This window comes from Phytophthora ramorum, assembly GCF_020800215.1.
Source record: "Phytophthora ramorum isolate Pr-102 chromosome Unknown Phyram_PR-102_s0001, whole genome shotgun sequence".
Classification (NCBI taxonomy): Eukaryota; Oomycota; class Peronosporomycetes; order Peronosporales; family Peronosporaceae; genus Phytophthora; species Phytophthora ramorum.
In genome coordinates, this window is record NW_027150647.1 from 3478688 (window position 1) to 3498369 (window position 19682).

Sequence of the window (19682 nt, forward strand, 5' to 3'; positions counted from 1 at the left end):
CAGCGCTGCCGCAATCGGACTCGTTTCCTCTCGGCCACTTTTTGAAATGCGACCATCACTCCGCCCAAAGGTAGCGGTACCACAATAACGGTACATCGACAATGACAATCACTCATCAAAACCGCCGACTACTAAGTATGGCGCATCGAAGGAGGGCGACGGCTGTGACGCACCAGGCGCTGCGCGTGGGCTCAGTGGGCACTCTGGTTCCCTTGCTGACTGTGACGGCGGTATCTTCCTTCGCGGACCGTCGTGAGGCGCTGAACGCGCCGTCCGAGAGTTCCGACTCGTCCTCCGCTGACTGCGTGTCCACCACCGCGCAGCAGGTGTTCCGCGGCCTGGGCGCGGGCCTGGCCTGGACCATCGGCGTGGACGGTTACGAGCTGGCGCGCACGACGGATGCGCAGTGGAAGCAGCTGCTGTCAACGCGTCCCGACTCTAGCATCGCGCGTGAGGCGGCGAGGACGCTGGGGCGTAACTGTGGACTCAACATGTTGGGCTTTGCGAGCTTCCTGGGCATCTATGGGGGTGTGAGCTGCAGCTTGGAGAAGGTGCGCGGCCAGAGTGACCTGTTGAACCCGTTGGCAGGCGGGTTTACGGCCGCGCTGATCATTATGTCGGCGGAGATGCGCGGTCTCAAACTTGTGAAGGCAGCGTTGCTGTGTGGCTCCGGGTCCATGGCGCTGCACTACTTCGTCTCGACGGGGGGCACCAAGAAAGACAGCGAGTCGGAATAGATGGGGGGAGGAGAAACGCTATATTTGCCCAATGGAGCGCTGTTCGTGCGGTTACAATTACGGTCTACACTTGTCCTGGAAGCTGCGGAGGAGAGTGCCAAGAGCCGACTGACAGTGGACGATGAGGCAGCGACGACATGTAAACGGCAACAGCAATGCAATGGCATCAGCTGCGGCGGATGCATCGGGGTGGGGATCGGGGCGGACGGTTCGTGCGGATATCACTTCAACGTTGAAGCGTGCGGGGCCTACGACTGCCATTGTTGATATTGCGGCCAAGCCAATTGCGCCAATTACTGCAGACAAGAGAGAAAATAGAAGCGGAACTGCGACGGCTAGGCGTCCGCAGTCGAGTAGTCGAGATGGTTGTCGAGATCCTCTTGCCGGGTGTCGATCAAAGCGTCGCATTCAGGTACAGCGCTTGTTGACCAGTAATTGAGTGCATTGAGACGGGTGCGGATTTTAAACTCACAATTTCTCGTTGTTGATGAAAGAGTGCGCGAGGTGCTAATGAAAAGTACAATCGGCCGACCGAAGCAACAGGTGAAGCGACGGTAGACACGGTATTGAAGCCAAACGATGACACCAGGTAAAACGCCTTTTTGAAGTTGTTGACAGCACCAGCAGCTTGTTGACATCCATTTTGAACAGCCTTCCAAAGATCAAGTCTCTTGTCGGGTTGGCTGCCATCCTCCCCTCCACTACCGGGAAAACCAAGGGAACGAACCCACTTCTGAAGTCCTCCCCTCCTGTCCTATCCATCGCTGCGTCTGGAACCGATGTAGCGTCTCAGGTTCAATGGGCCGTCAAGGTGGCGTCAGCAACACCGGGCTCTCAACTAGAACCCGCACAGATGCGGGATTTACGCCGCTTATTACGGGACCGTTATGGCGAAAAACGCAGTGTCCGCCAAGCTTTTCTTACGTGGGATACGAACAAGGACGGATGCTTGTGTGTGGACGAACTTCGAAATATGCTGACGCGGCTAGGTTTCGCTCAAGCCCTGGGTCAAAAGAAAGTGGACACCATTCTCCAGCATGTCGTAGCGATGCCGTCCGCGTAAGTATCTCACGATGGTGTTTCTGTTGAGGTTGGTAATGAGCTAACTATGAGTCGTCTTGTTTGTGCTAAAGCTCCCTGCACTACGATGACTTCTGTAGATTTGTGTTCGGCCCTCCGGAGTTGAATCAATCAGGACCAGAAAGCTCTAATAGTTCTTCCAACTTGAACAAACAAGCCATAGGCGATTTAAGGATGGACGAAGAAGTTGTGCCAGTATCAGACCCAGATTGCGTGGTTTCCTTACTGCGCGCCAAGTACGAGTCGCGCAGAGTCCACCAGGTTTTTCGTGACTGGGACATTGATAAAAGTGGTGGCGTTACACTAGCGGAAATCGAGAGCAACTTGCGTCGTCAGGGGTTGCGGATTGCGAAGCCGCAGCTAATGAAGCTTTTCGACACATATGATCTAAACCACGACGGACGACTTCTTTATGACGAGTTCATGCGCCTAGTATACGGACCAGTACACGAGCAGCGCTACAGCTATTTGGCAGCGCTACGACGTAAGAAGCAACAAGAAAAGCAAGCGCATGAAGGAGACCCATTGGACTTCTTGCGCAGATTAAGACTGTCTGACCAGACGACCCACACCGCTGACGTGAGTGAAGCTGTGTACTATCGTCACCTAGGAATTTCAGCAATTGCCTGATAGCTGTATGGTATTGTGTGACACAGGACCCTGGGTTTAGAGCTACTCTCCAACGCAAACTACAGACATTTGCACCAAGGCTAAACGACGCCTACGCTGCCTTTGACGATGATCACAGCGGAAACCTATCGTACAGAGAGCTGTGCCACGGGGTGCGTAGTTTACCACTCGCTGAGGCTTTTGTGAATTTGCAGCGCCTGACGAACTGCTTCACTTTTGTTTCTTACAGTTGCAACAACTCGGTCTTAACCTGACCGAGCGCGAGTTCCTCCACTTGGCTACGCGCGTTGACACAGACGGCAGCGGCGAGATTAGTTTCAAGGAGTTCTGTGACGTCTTTGGCGGCGATGAGGCTTCTAGTCGAAGGCGTCGTTCGACCCCTACTCGTATCGGAAGAGACGAACGAATTGAAGATCAAGAAGCCCCCGAGACAAAGGCTCAGGCTCAAGACAGCAGTCTTCGACGTCGATCAGCCGGAACGTTTAATTTTGCGCACTTGACGAGGTAAGTTTGCTGCAGATTTTTGTTGACATGAACTTACTTGTTGACGCCTGGTATTGTGCCTCTGTAGACGTGCAAAAGTTCCTACTCGGTGTGGCCGCACGCCATACGCCAGCACAAAAGAACTCGTCGGGTAGGTCGCCGTGCATCGCTAGTCCTCATGGAGTGCGCTAACTCCACGTATTTCATACAGCGGTAATCAAGAGGATGGCTCGACCCCAGTTCGGTTCACAACCGAGGCACAGCTATACGGCAGCGGTTCGTCATCAGCTCCAACTGCCAAAGTTACTACGACGCTCGGCCAAGAAGAAAAGCAGCGCCGCAGAGTTGCAAACGTGAACCGACTGCAACGTTTGCATGCGCAGATGGAGCATCATGAAGCTCAAGCAAGACCACTTCAGGACTCCTACAATGTGGCTCAGGAACGACGCACACGAACTTTGCAACGCCACCAAGAGCGGTATCACCAGCGTATCGAGGAACAGCGACCGCGTTGTGCTCTGTCACCGGCACGGAAAGGCATTCAGATATCGCGCCCAGCTTCGACAGGTCCATTCGAATGAGGTTGATCCTGTGGCATTGTGTGCACTGTACGAAGCAATAATTTGGTTAAGAGCAACTAGTTATTCACCTGCGAGTTGCGGTTCGCAGCATGAGTTGACGACGACACAGTAGTTGTATCCTCTGTTGCGTCTCCAGACATGGCTTGCTGGAACGCCAAGATAGCTGAAGGGTGGCAGCGATCGTAGACCGTCAGCACAACAGCGCGACACACGCTGATGAAGCGGTCCCAGCTAGCAAGCAGTAGACTGCGCGTTTCCTGGCCGTTGAGGTACCACACATCCAGCTCGGTTAATGCATCCACGAATGCGCTGAAGAGAGCATTGAGCTGCGGCTTGGCGACCTCACAGTCGTGCAAAACGCGCACCACGCGGCTCAGCAAGTGCTCTAGCAGGTGCGGCAGCTCCTTCGGCTGCGATAGCCCAGCCCCAATGGTCAAGAAGCCATGGACCACTAAGTACAGCTTGCTTTCCAGCTCGTCCATGCTGCGAGCGCTTTCACTCAGCGTCCCTTTTGCAGCACTCCATGATCTTAGCCGAGCCATGATTTCCCCACGGTATACTCTGAGAACATCGTTGTCATTGATAAGGTGAGCCTTGAGGTCGCGCAGGCAGTTCGTCAATGGATGGCTCAGATCTAGCCCCATCGTTTCTCGCACGCTCGTAGGCTGCAACTTCTCCTGCAAGAACCCGATCGCTGGCCAGTCCCCCGTGCTCGGTGATCGTAGCGCGATCTGTGCGCCATTCTCCACCACAACTTCCGCTGGGTCTCTGCTAGCAGGTCCTTGGGCAAACGCGAGTTTCGCCAGCCTCTTCCGTTGCGGCAGCCAGTGCGTCATGATTAGCGCAGCGAAGAAGCGCAGGTCAAGCCACGTGAGGAACCCTGTGGTCGGGTGCTGCGGGTGCACCTGGAACCTCGTGTGCAGGACGAAGAGCAGACACGCGTACTTGCTGGCGAGCTGCTCCGAGAGCAGAAACAGCTCGCTGACGGCGCGACACGGGAGGCCGTGGAAGTTGCGGTCCTCCACTGCAGCGTATACCCGGCGCAGGTTCTCCAGCTGGCGCCGGCAGCTCTTGAGCGTGCGTCCAGAGCGCTCGGCCACATCGTCCAGGTCCTTCTCCAGGCGTCCGGAGAGTTTCTTGCCCAGCAGCCAGCGGTCCACGTCAGCGTCTCGCGAGTAGTAGCGCTCCACCATGTAGTACTGCTGCGCCGGCGGGATCTGGAACAGCAGCTGCGAGCGGAACAGACTCGGCTGCGACAGGTAGTGCTCCAGCTTGTCGTAGAGGCGATACTGATCCACGGTGTCTCTCCAGAGCAACTCGCGTAGCTTGGCGGCCGCGTCTCCGCCCAGGAACGGCATGGGGACGGCGGACGGGAGGCGCAGACGAGCGGCCAGCGCGTCCCCTGCGTTGTGCCCCTCCAGCCACAGCGCGAACACGTCCTCGTTCACGCGGATCGGGTCCGTCAGGAACGCCTCGAACACCTCCCGCATCATCGGATCGCAGGTGTTTGAAAAAGCAGTACCGTGGTGGATAGAAATGAGTGCCTCATGTTAAAGGGGGGAGACTTTTGAGCAATTTGCGGTGCCGGCGATTGTACTGTACACTTAGTGAAGGACACTTTACGGAGTCTGGCGACGACGAAATGCTGGGGCCTCTACGACTCGTATCCTCCATCATGCAGTCTACATGAGCCACTGTATAATACGATCTCAATTTGTAGGCTTGCAACGTTAGTGATGCCAGGCTGGTGGATGTTTTGGCGGACGACCGACTGATCAAGTGGAAAGGCTCCAGGGACGATGCTCCGATTTGGGCTCACGACCGGCAATTCATGCAAACACGAAGACACGAAGCTGAAGTGGAAAGCCGAATATGGGCGCTCGCATAATGACTTCACGTGGTCGGCTCACCAACGTGGCGGTGTCGTAGACTTGGCGCAGTTGACCGTCCCGGGGATAGAAGATCGCCAAGAGTGCAAGGGTACTTGCTTAAACTCTAAGCAAGTTGCTTGTCCTCCTACATGTACCACCACTTCATGGCCACTGCCAAGCTGAAAATGCAGCTCGTGCATCTTCGATCTCGAGCAAAACACAAACCGAAACTTCGGGTATAGTCACATGAAATGCGCTTCTAGAAATTCCAATTGGACCATATGCCAGGATCGAGCCTCCGACGCAACCGTATGTGTCGGTCGACGGAGCACGGGAAAGCCAATGGCATCCCGAAGCCACCGTGCATCACCGCGGGTCCCAGCAATGCCGGCGAGCTGTTCAACTGTATGGCCTGCATCACTATAATACTAATACATGTAGTCGACGACAGCCACCGGTTGTCAGGCCAACGGAGGGAGTCAAGAAACGCAGGAGGCTACGAGCGGACGAGGTTTTATTTCCTCTAACGCCTCCGAGCTCGGTCGAACCGGAATCGCTTGAACCTCGGTCTTTGGGTGTCCGTAAAGATGGCCGAAAACACACAAAGACACACAAAGACACGCGTGTCACGCAACGAGCACAACATTTTTTGACCCCACGCTTGAGCGGCAATCTGCGATGGGAAGCCGGACAGGGGAGGGCAGCGTTGCGGCAACGCTGGAAGGCAAAGTACAGCAAAGGCGAGGCGAGGCGAGGCGCTGGTGCTGTATGTATGTGGCGTTAGGGGCCGCCAAGTCCGGAGTGGTGGATCCTAGCACGTGGAGCACGCGAAAGAGATCAACGAACGAAGACATTCAGGCAGAAAAGGAGCACCATTTCCCAGCGTTGCCCACCGGAAGGTGTCCACATTGAAGTGGTGCTCGAACAGCGGCTCGCTCGATGTCTCTTCAATGAATGCTGCGCGCCCGGTGCTCTCTCTCACGAACAGACATGCTGGTAACGGTGACCAATGCCGAACGTATTCGGTGGGCAAACGACGGTGTCTGCGATGCCCCGGCGGCTGGCGCAATCGTCGAGTCCGAGCGTTGTGAGACTTTTCAACCGGACGCCAGCGAGGCTATCCACCGAAAAGTGTCACGACTTGCTGATTAGCGGGCAAGCAGATCGCGACGCCACAAGCACTCGCCCCGCCTACCGCACGCGTCTTCGCGTATAATTCCGAGGCCAGTTCGGACAAGTCCACCACGTAGCAGCCAGCCACCCAGTCATACGACGGAGTCGTCCAGATCGAGGCGTGGACGACTGCGACTTCGACTCCTTCTCTGTGTCCATGCCAGCACGACAATGTTCGACCAGGGATCTCCGTCACGGTGGACCCACCGTCCGTATAGATGGATTAGGGCTGTCGTAGTGTCGAGACTCGATCACCGAAAAAAAAACGATTACGTGTGCGGTCAAGCTGGATACTGCACAGTACAGTGCAGTCGTTAGGCAAGCCTCGCGCGTAGCCTTGTTTTGGCGCGTCCCATGCGCGATCCGTGCCTTCGATATCTCGGATCGCGCTTTGGATGGGACTGAGTCAATTGCATTGCAATTGCCGAGCAAGGATTAGCCTTGGCGTGGCTACTGAGCTCCGAGCCGGCGTCCGTGCTCCTCATTCTACAACTTGCCCGCTCCGGTCCAAGTCCTCTCAACAGCCCGAACTGTCCCTTCGGTAGAGCTTCATCTCAACAATCCCAATTTCAACAAAAGCAACATGCTGTCCTGCCAGAAGATGTTCGCGCTGTGCGCGACCGCGGCCCTGATCGTCTCCAGCATCGCGGAGGCGGCCCCCCAGACCACCGGCAACCAGGTTCTGGACTACAAGCACGGCGTGCAGCTTGGCGTGGGTGCTGGTGCCGGTCTTGGCCTCAACCTCGGCGGTATCGGTGTGAACGCCGGCCTTGGCGCTGGTGCTGGCATTGGCCTTGGCGGCGGCAAGCAGACCACTGAGACCCCCTGCCCCAGTTCGCAGGGCGCTTCGCAGTCGGACGACAACACACAGACGACTACTCAGTCCGGCGAGACCCCCTCGACCGGTCTTGGTCTTGGCGTTGGTGTTGGCGCCGGCGTGAACGTTGGCGGTGTCGGCGTTGATGCCGGTGTCGGCGTCGGTGCTGGCATTGGCCTCGGCGGCGGTGAGCAGAACTCCGAGACCCCGTGCCCTAACTCGCAGGGTGCTTCGCAGTCGGGCGACCAGAACGGCGTTGGTGTCGGTGTGGGCGTCGGCGCTGGTGTGGGCGTTGGTGGAGTCGGTGTCGGTGCTGGTGTTGGCGTCGGCGCTGGTGTCGGTGTCGGTTCTCACGGTGTTGGCGTTGGTGCCGGTGTTGGCGTTGGCGCTGGTGTCGGTGTCGGTTCTCACGGTGTTGGCGTTGGTGCCGGTGTTGGCGTCGGCGCTGGTGTCGGTGTCGGTTCTCACGGTGTTGGCGTTGGTGCCGGTGTTGGCGTTGGCGCTGGTGTCGGTGTTGGTGGAGTCGGTGTCGGTGCCGGTGTTGGCGTTGGCGCTGGTGTCGGTGTCGGTTCTCACGGTGTTGGCGTTGGTGCCGGTGTTGGCGTCGGCGCTGGTGTCGGTGTCGGTTCTCACGGTGTTGGCGTTGGTGCCGGTGTTGGCGTTGGCGCTGGCATTGGCCTCGGCGGCGGTGAGCAGAACTCCGAGACCCCGTGCCCCAACTCGCAGGGTGCTTCGCAGTCGGGCGACCAGAACGGCGTTGGTGTCGGCGTTGGCGTCGGTGCTGGTGTGGGCGTTGATGTCGGCGGTGTCGGTGTCGGCGCGGGTGTCGGTGCTGGCGTTGACGTTACGGCTGGCTCGAGTGGCGTGGGCGTTGGTGCCGGTGTCGGTGCTGGTGTCGGTGTGAACGTTGGCGGTGTCGGCGTTGATGCCGGTGTTGGCGTCGGTGCTGGCATTGGCCTCGGAGGCGGTGAGCAGAGCTCCGAGACCCCGTGCCCCAACTCGCAGGGTGCTTCGCAGTCGGGCGACCAGAACGGCGTTGGTGTCGGCGTTGGCGTCGGTGCTGGTGTCGGTGTGAACGTTGGCGGTGTCGGCGTTGATGCCGGTGTTGGCGTCGGTGCTGGCATTGGCCTCGGAGGCGGTGAGCAGAACTCCGAGACCCCGTGCCCCAACTCGCAGGGTGCTTCGCAGTCGGGCGACCAGAACGGCGTTGGTGTCGGCGTTGGCGTCGGTGCTGGTGTCGGTGTGAACGTTGGCGGTGTCGGTGTTGATGCCGGTGTTGGCGTCGGTGTTGGCGTCGGCATCACCACCGGATCGGGTGTGACACAGGACGCCCCGACTCCTTGCCCGGGCAGCAGCAATGAATCGCAGAACGGCGATGAGACCCCGGCCCCAGCTGACAGCAACAACTCTTCAGAGGACGGCTCCCAGAACGGTGGCGAGACCCCGGCTCCCGCTGACAGCAACAATGATTCGGAGGACGGCTCGCAGAACGGTGACGAGACGCCGGCTCCCACGACTCCCACGCAGCAGCAGGAAGAGACCCCCGCCCCCACTGTCAACTCTGGCAAGACGGGCATTCAGACTGAGGCCCCCGAGGACCAGTCGACCACTCAGACGACCTCGAACGAAGCGGCTCAGCAGAGTGGCCGTCGTCTCCGTTCGCAGAACTAAGCGGCGACGCGAAGATGTCATCCAGGCATACACAGGCCTACTACTTACAGAAAAGAGAGTAGCAATTTCAATTGAGTGCTAAATAGTAGTACATTTTCATTGACGTAATTGTACTATTCGTTTTTAACGTCGCTCTCACCACCGTTCGGATGTGCACTGCATCACAACGCATCATACCGAATGCCTACAGAACTCGAAGTACGCTGCCCAAGAAACGACGTTCGCGACTATCCCCTTTAGAGAAGTCCCAGCTTCGCAAGCGATACCAGAAAGGAGAGAGAATTACCCAGCTGCATCGAATCACGGGACATGCCCGCAGCACGATCGACTCCATCGTCCATGCCCAGCCCAAACAAAAACGAGTCGAAGTCAGGTAAACCCTATCGGTGGCCCCCCATGCGTTTCGTGGTGGAAATGCTGTGTATTTCACGCAGGTCCCAAACTCATGCACTGGAAGATAGTGATTATCGACGGAGACATATTGACGATGGGAAGCTGCAATTGGAGTGTGGGAGGAATGACGATGAATTGGGAGCAGACTATTGTATTGCGTGGTCCTATTGTTCGAGCACATGTGGTCTGTTGCCTTGCAAAACAACTGGAAAGTTGAGATAGATACCCGCGGTAATTCTCATCTGTAGCCCAAAACACACACAGAACCGGTTTCTGCAACTTGAACTTTTGCGCTTTTGCACAATCGCCACAATAGACGGAGCTGTTCTGCGTGGCTTCGGCTGAGTGACTGGCTCAAGAGTTTGTCTGCGGTGAGAACGAGAGAGAAATTGGAGAGGAGATGAAGGTGCTCCGAGATTTTAGGGATCCCGAGTTTCGGATGGCCAGCTTTTATGCGCGGTTTAACAAATCTGTGGTGGAGGAGGGTCCCCAAGGCGGTCCAAACTGCCCCCAACCGCAACACGCAATGTCCGCCCAACTGTGACACGGCGCTGTCAAAAGGCTTAACGCAGCGTGTTCATTATAAACTGTTTTGTGGATTGTGGTGCTAGGAACGCTCGACGCGTTGGTTCATACGAGGCAGCCGTCAGCAGATTTTGCATCCTGTCGAAGGTCCTTCGTCCAGTGATTTCTTCTGAATATGACAGTGGCTCGTGAGCTCCGACGAGGTGGGAAAAAGTATGCCGCAAAAGCCTTTCGTACCTTGGTCTTCAGTAACATCCCTGCGGTAGGAGGCTCAGGCTTCTTGATAGAAATACAGATTCCGCATAGTCGGGTGGAAGGTGGGGGCGGTGTCCACTCACGAAGGGAGAGCAGCTTGTCGATATCGTCAAAGATCTCCTCTTCGGATTCTGTAGAAACAACGATGCATTAGATTGGGAGCCTTTGCGAGTTGTATTATATAGGGCGAAAAGCGTACCGGAGCTAGGGGGATCGCTAACAATTTGCAGGGGTTTGCCATCTCGGAGACGTTGTAGCCCCTGTTGGTCATTTGCAGGCAAGCACAGGATTTTGTTAGCGTCAAGACCGAGCAGGATCGATCTCTCTCTGCAACACGTACATCAACCCAGTACAGTGCTGCTCTATGTGTCACCGCGCGCAATGTGATCATCGTGCCATTGATACCAAGCCGCAGAAGTCTCGTATCCTCCTGGTCTGCCAGTTGCACGTATATCGATCGTAAGAAACTGGGATTGGAAATAGTAGCACAGTAGGATAATACTCACGCTCAGCTCCTTCATAGTCAAGATCGATCTCCGAGGCGCTGCGAATGTCCGTGGACATAACCAACACCTGGTGCGTAGACTATTAATCATACAACATTAGCACATGCCCATTCACAAATTCTGGCATACAAATACGTTCGCACATGGACTCGGTAGAGCACCAACTGGTAGCCGGCGGTTTGGAACAGGAACGGCCGCCACGTGCCGTTGAGCTTCCGGTACTCGAGGAACCCCGACAGCCCCTGCGTGTCATCGTGCACAACCTTGCTGTTCTTCTTGGAGAACGTGTAGTAGGCCGCCAGGTCCACGGAATTGACTGGTGACGAGGCCTTGGTCGGGTTTGTGCTCTCAGGTCTCCGCAGCGGCGTCGGTTCGTCCCTCACGCAGCTGCTCGTGGAGCTGCTAGTGAGTGTGAAGGAGCTGGAGTTGCTGACGGGGGCCGCCCCTGCATTGGCGGAGCTCGCGCTTTCGCTGCTGGCGGCGCTGCGGGAGCTCAGACGGCACGAGGAGCGGCGCGCGGGCGTCGGTGTCGTCATTGACGCAGCGGACAGCGACCGTCGAGACGTCCGTTGCATCGATCGGCACGTTGAGAAGTGGAGCGCCAGTCACATGGCGGACGATAAATAGCCACGAGTGGGCGGAGACATCCAGCCACATGCTGCCGTTTCGTCACACACGTTGAAGTCGCCGGTACGGTATTAATACCGGTAATGGAATGGTGTGACTCTGCGGTTGGTGTGGGTCACCCCACACCCCACGATCCAGACTTGAAGACGATGATGCGCGGCGTCTTGCGGGTTGCGGGCCGTGCAGGTCTCTCTACGTCGTCTCAGTCGACTACTCTCCATGCGACGGGTCTACGGGCGCTGGAACGACTCAGGGAGCGGCAGTACAGCCGCCACACGAGCGCTGTCTCGACCTTGGGGATGGCGACGATGGCGGTAGCGGTGGCGGTCACTGCGGCCGAAAGAGACGCGACCACACAGGCGGAGAGCAAGCAGCTGCTGGGAGGGGGCCTGGGGGCAGCGGTGGCCGGCGCAGAGGACGAGGAGACGAGCGCGAGGCCCAGAGGAGGACGCCGCCTGCTCCTCAAGCAGCGTAGCAAGCACCAGGCCAAGCTGCAGGAGGTGGACGAAATGAAGACGCACCTGGACGAGTACAAGCAGCGCCGAGCCGCCATTTATTCGCTGCGCAAGAGGTTCGACACGTACGCGAGCAAGAGTGTGGAGGCGGGCGACGGCAGACGCGTCCGGGCCATGACCTTCGCGGATTTCCTGCATTCGTTTGTGCTGCCACAGTTCCACCTGCACGCACCCGTAAGGCTGCGGTGGGGGTACAAGTTGTTGGAAATGTTACGGAGGAGTACTGACTGAGTTAGGTTCTATGACAGCGGCCAGATCTAGAGTACTCGTGCGACTTTGTGGGGGACACCAACGGACTCATCACATACGAGGAGTGCTATCTGCTCATTCACCTGCTGCAGAGTGAGTTGGCTACAGTCCAGTGATCAGAAAATATTGGTTTTGTGCTGACAGTTTTGTCGTTTGGTGTTTTGTGCAGTCCCCAAGGAGCACTTTGACGTGGCGTTCTGCATGTTGGACCTGGACGGCGATGGGTCCGTGGACAAGGCAGAGTTCTGCGCTGTGATTGAGAACCTGCTGCGATCTATTACTGTCGATGAAGGCAGAGAGGAGGTGTCGATCTCTGCGGAGGAGATGCTGCCGCGCCTGACCAAATTCCTGTTTGGGCGCTTTGGCAAGACCATCACTTCCAAGGACCTTGAGGCGGCATTGAACGCACTGCGCAAGCAAATCCTGAGGGCCGAGTTTGATCTGTACGCTACGGTGAACCCGCTGACAAAGGAGCAAACCATGTCGGTCCACGACTTCGCGTTGACGCTCATCTCGTGCTTCAGCCCGGAAAAGTTGCCTCCGTATCTGGATCGTGTGCAGGCACTGAACGCTAGCGATGTACGTCGTGGTGAACATTTATTGATTCCCAAGCGTGTGATTTAACCCTTCGTGTGTGCGCTTCATTCTGAAATTGTAGGGAGTGGTGACATGGGAAGAGTTTTTCGCGTTTCACTTCAACGTGCAGAGCAACTTGCCCGATATCAAGTTGGCATTCGAGCTGACAGGCGCCGACGAGATTACTGAAGGTAAGGCGCGAACACGAATTCTAACATGAATATTATGCTAATGAATGGTCTATATTTCCTGTGGAATGCTTGTAGCCGAGTTTATTCGAGCGGCACGCGTTGTTAGCGGCGTGGAATTGTCTTCCCCAGTTGTGCGGCTCGCATTCCGCATTTTTGATGATAATGGTAAGCAACCACGGCCGTTCTCTCGAGCAAGTACAAGTCATGAAGTTGACATTTTTGGTGATTTTATCATTTATCAGCAAACGGAACCCTCGATCAGTCGGAGCTTTTCAAGGTGCTGGAAATGCGCAACATGGTTCAACTGAGACAGGTATCATGGCAGCGGTCGGTTTGGTAGACCTTGGGAAGCTGCTAATTTGTTGTTGTCCACAGGAATCGAGCAACCGGGCACCTCTAAAACAGTTGTGGAAGTGCGTCAAAGGAGACACTGAGCACTAGCACTGTATGGTACTACAACCCGACGTCTATTCAACTGTAGCGAGCAATTTGAAACGCCGAACTGCTGTTGGGAGACAATGAGTTCACGTGTACTGCATGAGGCTCCAAATTGAGTCTCCAACATGTAAAAAGTGTTATCAAGGATCTACATTGACACCCTCAACAGCCAATAGTTTGTCGAACGCACGAGACACATCCTCCAAGCTTCCTAGTAGACGTCGTAGTCCACACTCATCACACAGCTTCCCTCGTTGAAGCAAGAACCACGAGCTCCTTGCCCAGTAGACCGGCTCCAGGTCGGGCCTCGCTTGCCAGGTGCGGGAAAGCGTGGTTTTAGAGATGACCGCGCTACACTTTGTGGTGGCAACAATCGAGTTTCCAGCACCGCTTTCTAGCCTCTCGAGTTGGATGTCGAAGACTTGATGGCACAGCGCGGCCAACCTCCAAACTCCCACATAACCGCAAGCAGCTCCGTATCGCACGTGTGGCGCCATCGTTGCTTGCAAATAGGGGGCTCTCCGTTGTCGTTGAGTAGAAGCAATGCGGTGGTTCACGCGTCGGACATCAGGCATTCGGTCGATTTCGTCGCTCAACCTCAGGTTCGGAGGGTGGAGAGCGCTGAGGTCTGTACACATCGGTGCTTCCGGAGTGTGCTTTGTGGTTACTTGAGTTATCTGCCACCCCATCGTAACTTGGGATCTCGTCGATATCGCAGTGCATGGTTTCATACGGCAGCAGATTCGCCCGGCGCTCTACATAGCTATCCATTTCGGACTGTCGGGACTCAATCTTGAGTCAAAGCGGTTGTAGTGAATCCACTGCGGGATGAAAAGCCTCAACAAAACATAATTATTACCTTGTGCATTAGTCAGCAAGTCCTAGCTGCTCCACATAAATACCGTAGTGACGCCGCTACCTCGTGGCCTTCTCCGCCCCTTCTTCTATATCCGACAGACTCACTTTGGTCAGCGACCGGTTCACGTGCAGGAGCGTCACCTTCTTGCCACCGCTCACGAGAACCGCCTCTTCGTCCGCACCCTCGACGTCCTCCGCCTCTTCGTTCTCACCCTCGACGTCCGCCGCCTCTTCGTTCTCACCCTCGACGTCCGCCGCCTCTTCTTGCTCGCGTCTGGTCGTGTCTGTATCCTCCGGAAGGATGGCGCTGGGGGAGCCGGTGGGAATATCCTCGAGTGTATCCTGCTTCTCTCCCTCCTGCGTCTCTGTGCGTCTCTCCTCCCCCTCCTCCCCCTCCTCCTCCTCCGTCGTGTCCTCGATCGTGAGCTTCCCCTTCTCGTCGCGGGAGATGGTTGTGATCTTGTTGCCCTTGGACGTGGCCGCTCGCTTGATGGTGATCTCGTCCCCGTCCTCCGTCTTGATAGTCGTCGTGCGTACCTCCGCCTCAGAGTCTTCGGTTGGCGCATCCGTCGCGTTGCTGTCTGACGCGTCGGTGGCGGCCACGATCTCAGTGCGGCGCACGACGCCCTCGGCCACCGTGAAGCCGTCGCGGAACGTGCGCGTGGACAGTGCGGCGCTCTCGTGGCGTAGCATGAGACCCGACAGCAGCAGCAGCGCGCTGGCCAGCACCAGCAGGAAGAACAGGCGCTCGCGCGACCCGTCGCGCCGCATCCTGGTTCGCCTTCTTTCGGTTCAGGAAGTCTTTAATTGTGGCGGAACGACCGCTCGGTTTTGCCCAGGACTTCACACAGAAAAAATGCGAATACTTGGACTTTGTATGTGAAGGTTGTCACGGCCAGTCGTGGCGGAGGCTTCCACGGTCTGCTACGTTGGCCCGCCCCCCCCAGCTAAAGGCGATGTCAGGCAAAGGCGCCACCTTCCCAAGCCAACTTTTACTGTCGAAGGAATGTGCCGTAGGACGTTATTCTACGCCAGCTCTTGGTGTTTGCTGTTCGCAGGAAGAATGCATCGATGTGCTTAATGCATTATCATGCTCTCTCTCACGTCTCCGACCAGTTTCAATCCGCCCAGGATCCCTTCAACGGATACAGCGAGCGCTTTTCAGCATTCAATGCTGGAGAGACGATGTGGCTTGGAGACCGTTTTGCGGTAAAATTGAGCGTCAGCTTCGACCGACCTTTGCATTCCCCTCGCTGCTGGTGATCATCAAGAACAAAGCAATTTGCGTTCGTGCTGGAAGAAGCAAGACATCGCTGCGAATTGATGCTTTAGCTTTTTACGCTCTGCCTTTGGGAATGAGCTCCGCCAACACGCCCGTCAACCCATTCATCCATCATCAAGCTCCTGTTGACGTTCCAGCGGTGGAGTCATCACAGATGGTCAAATCGTACCAGCAACCAGGAGCGCAGCGCAGTGTCTTCTTTATCTACGAGCTCGAGTATTATGTTCCTTTCGCCTCCACGACCCAGCCTTCTTCGCCCCAACCAAAGCGCGCTGCTCGCTGCTCCGAGCGGTCTGAAATCTGAAAAGCAACTTCGCAAAATTGTCGATTACGGCAAGGTGCCCTAGCAGTCAAATACGGTTCATTTTTGTAAATTCAAGCGTACTTAACGTCGAAAGACAGCGTTACACGGCAGCTTGTTTTGTAATTTCACAGGCCACATGAGATAGCGCGCAGAAAAGGTGTGTGGATACAGTGCTGATCGCCCAGAATTCACTTGTTCTTTGTATAGCGGCGGCCATTACGTCGTCGCCCCGCGGGTAATCTCGCCGCGCCCCGCCCGGCATAATCGCAGTGCGGAATCCGTCGCCAAGCAAGCAGCAACCGACAGAAGAGCTGCAAGTACAAGTTCTTGACCCGCGCATGGACACGACGGCCACGTGCGCCCGAGAGGACGCGGCGTTGGGCGGCAATGCGCACGCCTTCCTGGACCTGTTCATGGTCGTGACCGTGGGGCTGGCGGTCTGCGTCGTGCTCTTCCGCGTGCTCTTCACCGTGTTCCCCATGCCGTCGCAGTCCGCAGCCAGCAGCGGCTCGGGCACTGGCAGCTCCGAGCCCGCGCGCAGCCTCAAGCCCACGGACCGAGCGCCCGTCAAGCGCGCCGGCAGCGTGCGCGACCGCCTGGAGCGCGAGATCCGCACGCGTCTGCCGCGCCGCTCCACGTACTACTCGATGCCCTTCTTCGCCGACACGGTGGTAAACAAGCAAGAGTTCGTGGAGGGCCTCGTGGAGCTGGGCGACGCGCCGCTGGACGGCTGGCTGCTGGTCAAGAAGGGGCTGCAGCGAGGCAAGCACTGGAAGAAGCGCTTCGTGGTGCTGGACACGCACGCGCGCATCAAATACTACCCCAACGCCGATGCCGCGCGACGCAACACGAACGTCAAGGGATCGTTGGCGGTGCACGCAGTGAAGCCCGCCGACCCCTTCGAGTTTGGAGCCAACACGCTCGAGATTCGAGGCACGCTGGGCGGGACCTATTTTTTCAGAGCAGAGGACGACATGGCCGCGCGCTCGTGGCTGTGCGTGCTGACGATGCGCGCGATCCAGGGCCACGTGCCTGGCCGGATCGACAGTGTCTTGAGTGCGGCCGTTGCGCCCGCGCCGCTCTTGTCCGCCGGATCGTCGCTGAAGCTCCACCCGTTGTCCGACTCGAACGACAATGGATTTAACGCGCTGAGCGCCACTGCCAGCGCGCTGAACCTTCTGAGCAGTTCTGGCGACGACATGGAGGTCCCTCCGGTGCGGCTGAAATCGCACGCGTTGGAGCTGCTGGTGCAGGACATGAGCTACGACAAGGATGCATCGCTGCGCCAGTTCTACGTGGTGGCCAAGTTCAAGTCCGAGCTGCACGACTACTCGAGCGTACCCGTGGGCCAAACCTCCCCCAAACCGCGAGGCGAAAAAGGCGAGAAAGGAGCTGTCGTCAAGTGGAATGAAAAGCTGTCGTGGCACTTCCTTGACCACCTGTGCGCGGAGTGCGCGGAGTGCCGCTCGCTTGGCGCGACCTCTGGCGCCTTCTGCGGCCTACCGGACATCATGGTGCTGCATGTGTACGAAATTCACCTGCGCTATCTTACCACGAAAATTGGCGAAGTGTCGCTGTCCCTGCGTGAGCTGCTGGGCTTCACTGGAATGCGCACGGCACAATTTTCGTGTGCTTGGCCCGTTACGTCTACGCGTGATGCCATCCTCGGACAGCTGATGCTGTCTCTGAAGTACTCGGTGGACAATGCTGGTGGTGCCGAACTGATGCAATTCCTTGTCACCTCGACCGATGAGCGCGAACTAGTTGGCGAGTACCCGCTGCATGCATCTTTGACGAGCAGCTACGACTTCTTCAAGAACTTTTTAGCAGATGGAGCCTCGGACCGTTTGAGCGAATACTACAAGGAGCGTGGTGATACGGAGATCGAGGTCGGTGACTGGGCTCCTTCGAAGGAGTATGGTGGCCAAGTGCGCACGATGAGTTGCCGCTCCCCCACGAACGCATCGATTGGACCATCTCACACCATGACGACCACAACCGACCACGTGCCATTTGACGATGGGGGGATTAGTGCCAACGAGAAGCTCGTGATGCAGTCCAGGGTAGTTATGCACGATATTCCATACGGCGACTGCTTTTCGGTAGAAAAAGTGACTGTGGTGGAGCGAGTCCCTTCGAATGATGGAAGTCCAGGACAGCTAGTGGCCAAGATTTACCTGGGCGTTCCGTTCTCGAAGGGGTGCATGTTCAAGTCAAAGATCATTTCGGCGACGCGCGAGGCGATGAGTAGCTCATCAAGGCTGTATTTCCACATGGTGAACAGGTCGATGGATAATCCAAGTTTGTCGAAATCCGCAGCGCCTTCAAAGCCATTCCTGGTGTCTACTGAAGAGGAACGGCAAGTTGTTGGTGAGTACGAACTGCACCCGGCTATCAAGGACGCCATGCACTTCTTCGACCTATTCTATGCCGACAATACCTTGCCACGATGGCAGACCATTCATACGGAGGCAGGAGACATGGAGCACGTTGTGGGCAAGTGGGAAGACTCTGCGGAGTTTGGTGGCCAGGTACGCGAAATGAAGTACCGAGCTAAAAGCACGTCGCCTCTAGGACCGTCTTCGACGATGGCAGAGCAGGTTGTGCATGTACCCTTCTCGTCGCAGGACCGCGATAGCTTGGATGTAGACCGACTCGTCATCGAGCACAAACTGACCCTGCTTGAAATTCCCTATGGCGACTGCTTCCACGTCGAGACCGTGTATGTGATCGAGCCGCGTACGGAGGCTGTCGGGTCGCCGCTGATTGCAAAGGTGTACATTGGAATCCCGTTTTCGAAAAGCACGATGTTCAAGTCGAAGATCATGTCCGCCACTAAAGAGGGCGTCATCAAGAGTACGAAGACGGTCTTTGACGGGCTAAACAAAGCAGTCGATGCGGAGGAACCCGGAGATGCAGCCGATGCTGCCCACACCTTGGCTAGCGCTGACCAGGGAGGCGGCACACCAAACCGCCCGCGAAGGAGTCAGTCCACAGGGGTTGTTTCTCGCCGCCGGCCTAGCGTCACTCGCTACAATAGCACACTGGATGGTAGCGTTGCGCTCGAGGAGATTTTTGAAAACCAACGCGTGAGCATGTTCGGAAAATGGGCGCCCAACCACTTACTCCCAACCGACAGACCGCGGTTCTCTAACCGAGACGGTGACAAGGCCATGAGTTTTGAGCAGGTTTCTCTGCCTCCCCACTGGAGCTGGACGACGCCTTGGCGGATCGACAAGAGCTACACGGATTGCGATGATGAAGGCTGGAGTTATGCCACAGACTTCCCTCGCTTCAAGTTTCACCTGGCCCGCGGCAAGTCCAGCATGAAGCGTCTGGGTGCGTCGGTGCGCCGTCGTCGTTGGATCCGGATGATGGCATGTGTGCCACCTGAGGCCACTGCTGACAGCCCAAGCCCACCTCATCCCAGCGGCAACAACACCCGCCGAAAAAACCGGAGCCGCGGCAGTCAGGGCAGCAGCAGCTCCTCCATGGGCTCTTGAGTTTGTGAGATCGTGCTCGATAAATTTAAATCAACGGTAACGTTTGGACAAACTTTCTCCGCCAACGGTGTGTGATCTCCATGAATAGGAGCGTCGAGGACGAGTGGCTTCGTTTGCCACCAAGACTCCTCCCACCTGAACTCACTCTTCAATTCACTCAAACGACCGCACAACGCCGAAGACTCCAAGATGAAGATGACCCAGCGTGTTCTGTTCCTCATGGCCGTGGTCATGGTTCTCTCATGGTGCGTCGAAGCTGGAGGCCCGGAGCCAATGTCTGCCCGGTACGATGATTTCCGAGACCGCATGGTCAAGCGACGCCTAGCCAAGCAGGCAGCCTTCGACAAGAAAGAGCAGGACTTCTACAGCAGAAAGCGAAACTAAGATGGACAGTTCCCAGCTCGACCGAGGAACCTC

The 19682-nt window shown here is 56.9% G+C and overlaps 8 protein-coding genes across 8 annotated transcripts; 5 read left to right on the forward strand and 3 right to left on the reverse strand.

Annotated features, from left to right (window-relative positions):
- Positions 1-137: 137 nt before the first annotated feature.
- KRP23_815 (uncharacterized protein) lies at positions 138-737 on the forward strand (the record flags this gene model as incomplete). Its single annotated transcript, XM_067893323.1, has 1 exon — positions 138-737. One exon carries the CDS (start codon positions 138-140, stop codon positions 735-737), a length of 600 nt encoding a protein of 199 aa, XP_067751379.1.
- Positions 738-858: 121 nt separating this feature from the next.
- On the forward strand, positions 859-3511 carry KRP23_816 (EF-hand calcium-binding domain-containing protein 6; the record flags this gene model as incomplete). Its single annotated transcript, XM_067893334.1, has 8 exons — positions 859-1149; positions 1232-1326; positions 1389-1796; positions 1871-2396; positions 2474-2599; positions 2677-2951; positions 3019-3081; positions 3142-3511. The coding sequence occupies 8 exons, from the start codon at positions 859-861 to the stop codon at positions 3509-3511; spliced, it is 2154 nt and encodes a 717-aa protein (XP_067751380.1).
- A 56-nt stretch (positions 3512-3567) lies between these two features.
- Positions 3568-5004, reverse strand: KRP23_817 (Acidic fibroblast growth factor intracellular-binding protein B; the record flags this gene model as incomplete). The annotated part of the gene is made up of 1 exon (XM_067893345.1): positions 3568-5004. The coding sequence occupies one exon, from the start codon at positions 5002-5004 to the stop codon at positions 3568-3570; it is 1437 nt and encodes a 478-aa protein (XP_067751381.1).
- A 2134-nt stretch (positions 5005-7138) lies between these two features.
- KRP23_818 (uncharacterized protein) lies at positions 7139-9043 on the forward strand (the record flags this gene model as incomplete). Its single annotated transcript, XM_067893356.1, has 3 exons — positions 7139-7437; positions 7610-8060; positions 8111-9043. 3 exons carry the CDS (start codon positions 7139-7141, stop codon positions 9041-9043), a joined length of 1683 nt encoding a protein of 560 aa, XP_067751382.1.
- A 1039-nt stretch (positions 9044-10082) lies between these two features.
- Positions 10083-11297, reverse strand: KRP23_819 (uncharacterized protein; the record flags this gene model as incomplete). Its single annotated transcript, XM_067893367.1, has 6 exons — positions 10083-10130; positions 10199-10347; positions 10416-10476; positions 10557-10651; positions 10723-10801; positions 10866-11297. The coding sequence occupies 6 exons, from the start codon at positions 11295-11297 to the stop codon at positions 10083-10085; spliced, it is 864 nt and encodes a 287-aa protein (XP_067751383.1).
- A 201-nt stretch (positions 11298-11498) lies between these two features.
- Positions 11499-13321, forward strand: KRP23_820 (Calcium uptake protein, mitochondrial; the record flags this gene model as incomplete). The annotated part of the gene is made up of 7 exons (XM_067893378.1): positions 11499-12038; positions 12113-12206; positions 12283-12692; positions 12772-12880; positions 12956-13045; positions 13123-13193; positions 13256-13321. 7 exons carry the CDS (start codon positions 11499-11501, stop codon positions 13319-13321), a joined length of 1380 nt encoding a protein of 459 aa, XP_067751384.1.
- A 912-nt stretch (positions 13322-14233) lies between these two features.
- KRP23_821 (uncharacterized protein) lies at positions 14234-14947 on the reverse strand (the record flags this gene model as incomplete). Its single annotated transcript, XM_067893391.1, has 1 exon — positions 14234-14947. One exon carries the CDS (start codon positions 14945-14947, stop codon positions 14234-14236), a length of 714 nt encoding a protein of 237 aa, XP_067751385.1.
- A 1153-nt stretch (positions 14948-16100) lies between these two features.
- KRP23_822 (Protein VASCULAR ASSOCIATED DEATH 1, chloroplastic) lies at positions 16101-19265 on the forward strand (the record flags this gene model as incomplete). The annotated part of the gene is made up of 1 exon (XM_067893403.1): positions 16101-19265. One exon carries the CDS (start codon positions 16101-16103, stop codon positions 19263-19265), a length of 3165 nt encoding a protein of 1054 aa, XP_067751386.1.
- Positions 19266-19682: the final 417 nt, after the last annotated feature.